Genomic DNA, 1,769 nt, shown 5'->3' with positions numbered 1-1,769 from the left:
TTTCTGGGGTTTTGTTTAGCTTCTTATTTGCAACATAGTATATAGTTGCTTAGACTTGCAGATGAGAGGCCGGCAAGTGAGGCGGGGAACGTTGGAGTCTGCAGCAAGCAAGCCTCGTGCTCGCTTCAGTGCCTGGCTGCCGGCCGCCATCTTGGCTGACAGTTAATTTGCATATACTCACTGATTAGCCAATGAAAAGGGTAGCGGTCGTACGCTAATTACCATGTTTCTCTTTTATTAGTGTAGATTAATATACCAGCTCAATACTTTTTCAGCCTTAGTGTTTTCTATAGGCTAACTGTAGGCCCCATTTGATTCTCCTAGGCCCTCAGTGGAGACAGTCTTACACTGGCTGTCAGGATTTTAGTTTTTCCCACTTACAAATCTGATGAAGAAGCACAAAAATGATAACCATTTTATTGTACATTTTGCTTTCTGAAAACAAAAATAAAGCTTCATTATTTTTATTTTTATTATAATAAAGATATAGTTTACCTCAGGGAGGTTGCCAAAGTGTCTTCTATTATTTAAAAGAATATATTCATTTTAAGAAATATAGAACAGAGTACACATATGTCACATTAAGTCCAATTTTTCTATCAACTATGTAACTTTAGACAATATATTTTAAGGTGTTCAGCACATCTTCTCTGTAAAATGAAGCAATAAATTCAGCCACTTTATAATTTTTATAAAAATTATGAAATGCCTTCCCTTAGATTGATAGATATGTGAAAATATATTTTCAGTATTAATTTTATATAATGCTTGCACCTTCCCATTTATATACTAAGTATAAATATTTCTATAATCTAAGTTATTTTACAGGTAAGATGAAATATATATTTAAAGTATGATAATTTGTAGAGATGTTTCAAATATTTTTAATATGATATTTACATGTTTTTATGGTTTACAATAAATTAATAGGAAAATATTGGATTGATCCAAATCTCGGATGCCCTTCAGATGCCATTGAGGTTTTCTGCAATTTCAGTGCCGGTGGTCAGACATGTTTATCTCCCGTTCCTGTGTCAAAGGTATGTATTGAATTTTAGAATACATGTCAGTAATGGCTAAAAATCAGTCAGTGAACAATAATTTTTAAAATTCTGTCACTGTAAATAATTACAAATTTTATGAATGGAAGCAACATATTGTTCTCTACCATAGGTAAGAAATAAATTTTTTGTTTTTGAAAAATAATCCTAGTTAATCTTGACATTTTGATTGTGTATTTTTATGATTGGTTTCTCTTGACTTACTGTACTTATTATGCTTTAAAAAAAATTTTTAATGTGTACCATATGTTTTTATATAGGCACATAAATTAGAAAATCCCTATGCAGCTGCAGCGGTTGTAATCAATAATCAGTTCCCTTAAATTATACTGAAAATTATATTATCACTAGAGGCCCGGTGCACAAATTTGTGCACAGGTGGGGTCCCTTGGCCTGGCCAGCGATCAGGGCCTATTGAGGCCGTCTTGCTCAGTCCCTATCAGGGCGATCGCAGCTGGCAGGCCGGGAGGAAAGGGGGGGAGGAGAGGGAGGGACTGCAGGAGGTTGGCCTGCTGGGGGTGAGGGGCCAATCGGGGCCTGCAGGCCATGGGGAGGGACCACGGGAGGTTGGCTGTGGGAGCACACTGACCACCAGGGGGCAGCTCCTGCATTGAGCATCTGCCCCCTGGGGTCAATGCACGTCATAGCAACTGGTCGACCAGTCATTCAGTCGTTCAGTAGTAACAGTCGCTTAGGCTTTTATATATA

At 37.4% G+C, this 1,769-nt stretch overlaps 1 protein-coding gene across 1 annotated transcript in view; it reads left to right on the top strand.

Moving 5' to 3' along the window:
- COL24A1 (collagen, type XXIV, alpha 1) overlaps positions 1–1,769 on the top strand; it is a 197,112-nt gene that overhangs the window by 188,138 nt on the left and 7,205 nt on the right. The window contains exon 42 of the mRNA XM_005874588.2: positions 931–1,040. Within this exon, the coding sequence (XP_005874650.2) occupies positions 931–1,040 (110 nt within the window). The remainder of the gene's footprint in view (positions 1–930; positions 1,041–1,769) is intronic.

The sequence above is a fragment of the Myotis brandtii genome, unplaced genomic scaffold (assembly GCF_000412655.1).
Source record: "Myotis brandtii unplaced genomic scaffold, ASM41265v1 scaffold446, whole genome shotgun sequence".
Taxonomy (NCBI): Eukaryota; Metazoa; Chordata; class Mammalia; order Chiroptera; family Vespertilionidae; genus Myotis; species Myotis brandtii.
Note: the sequence above shows the minus strand (reverse complement) of the source record. Positions and strands in the feature narration are given on the sequence as shown.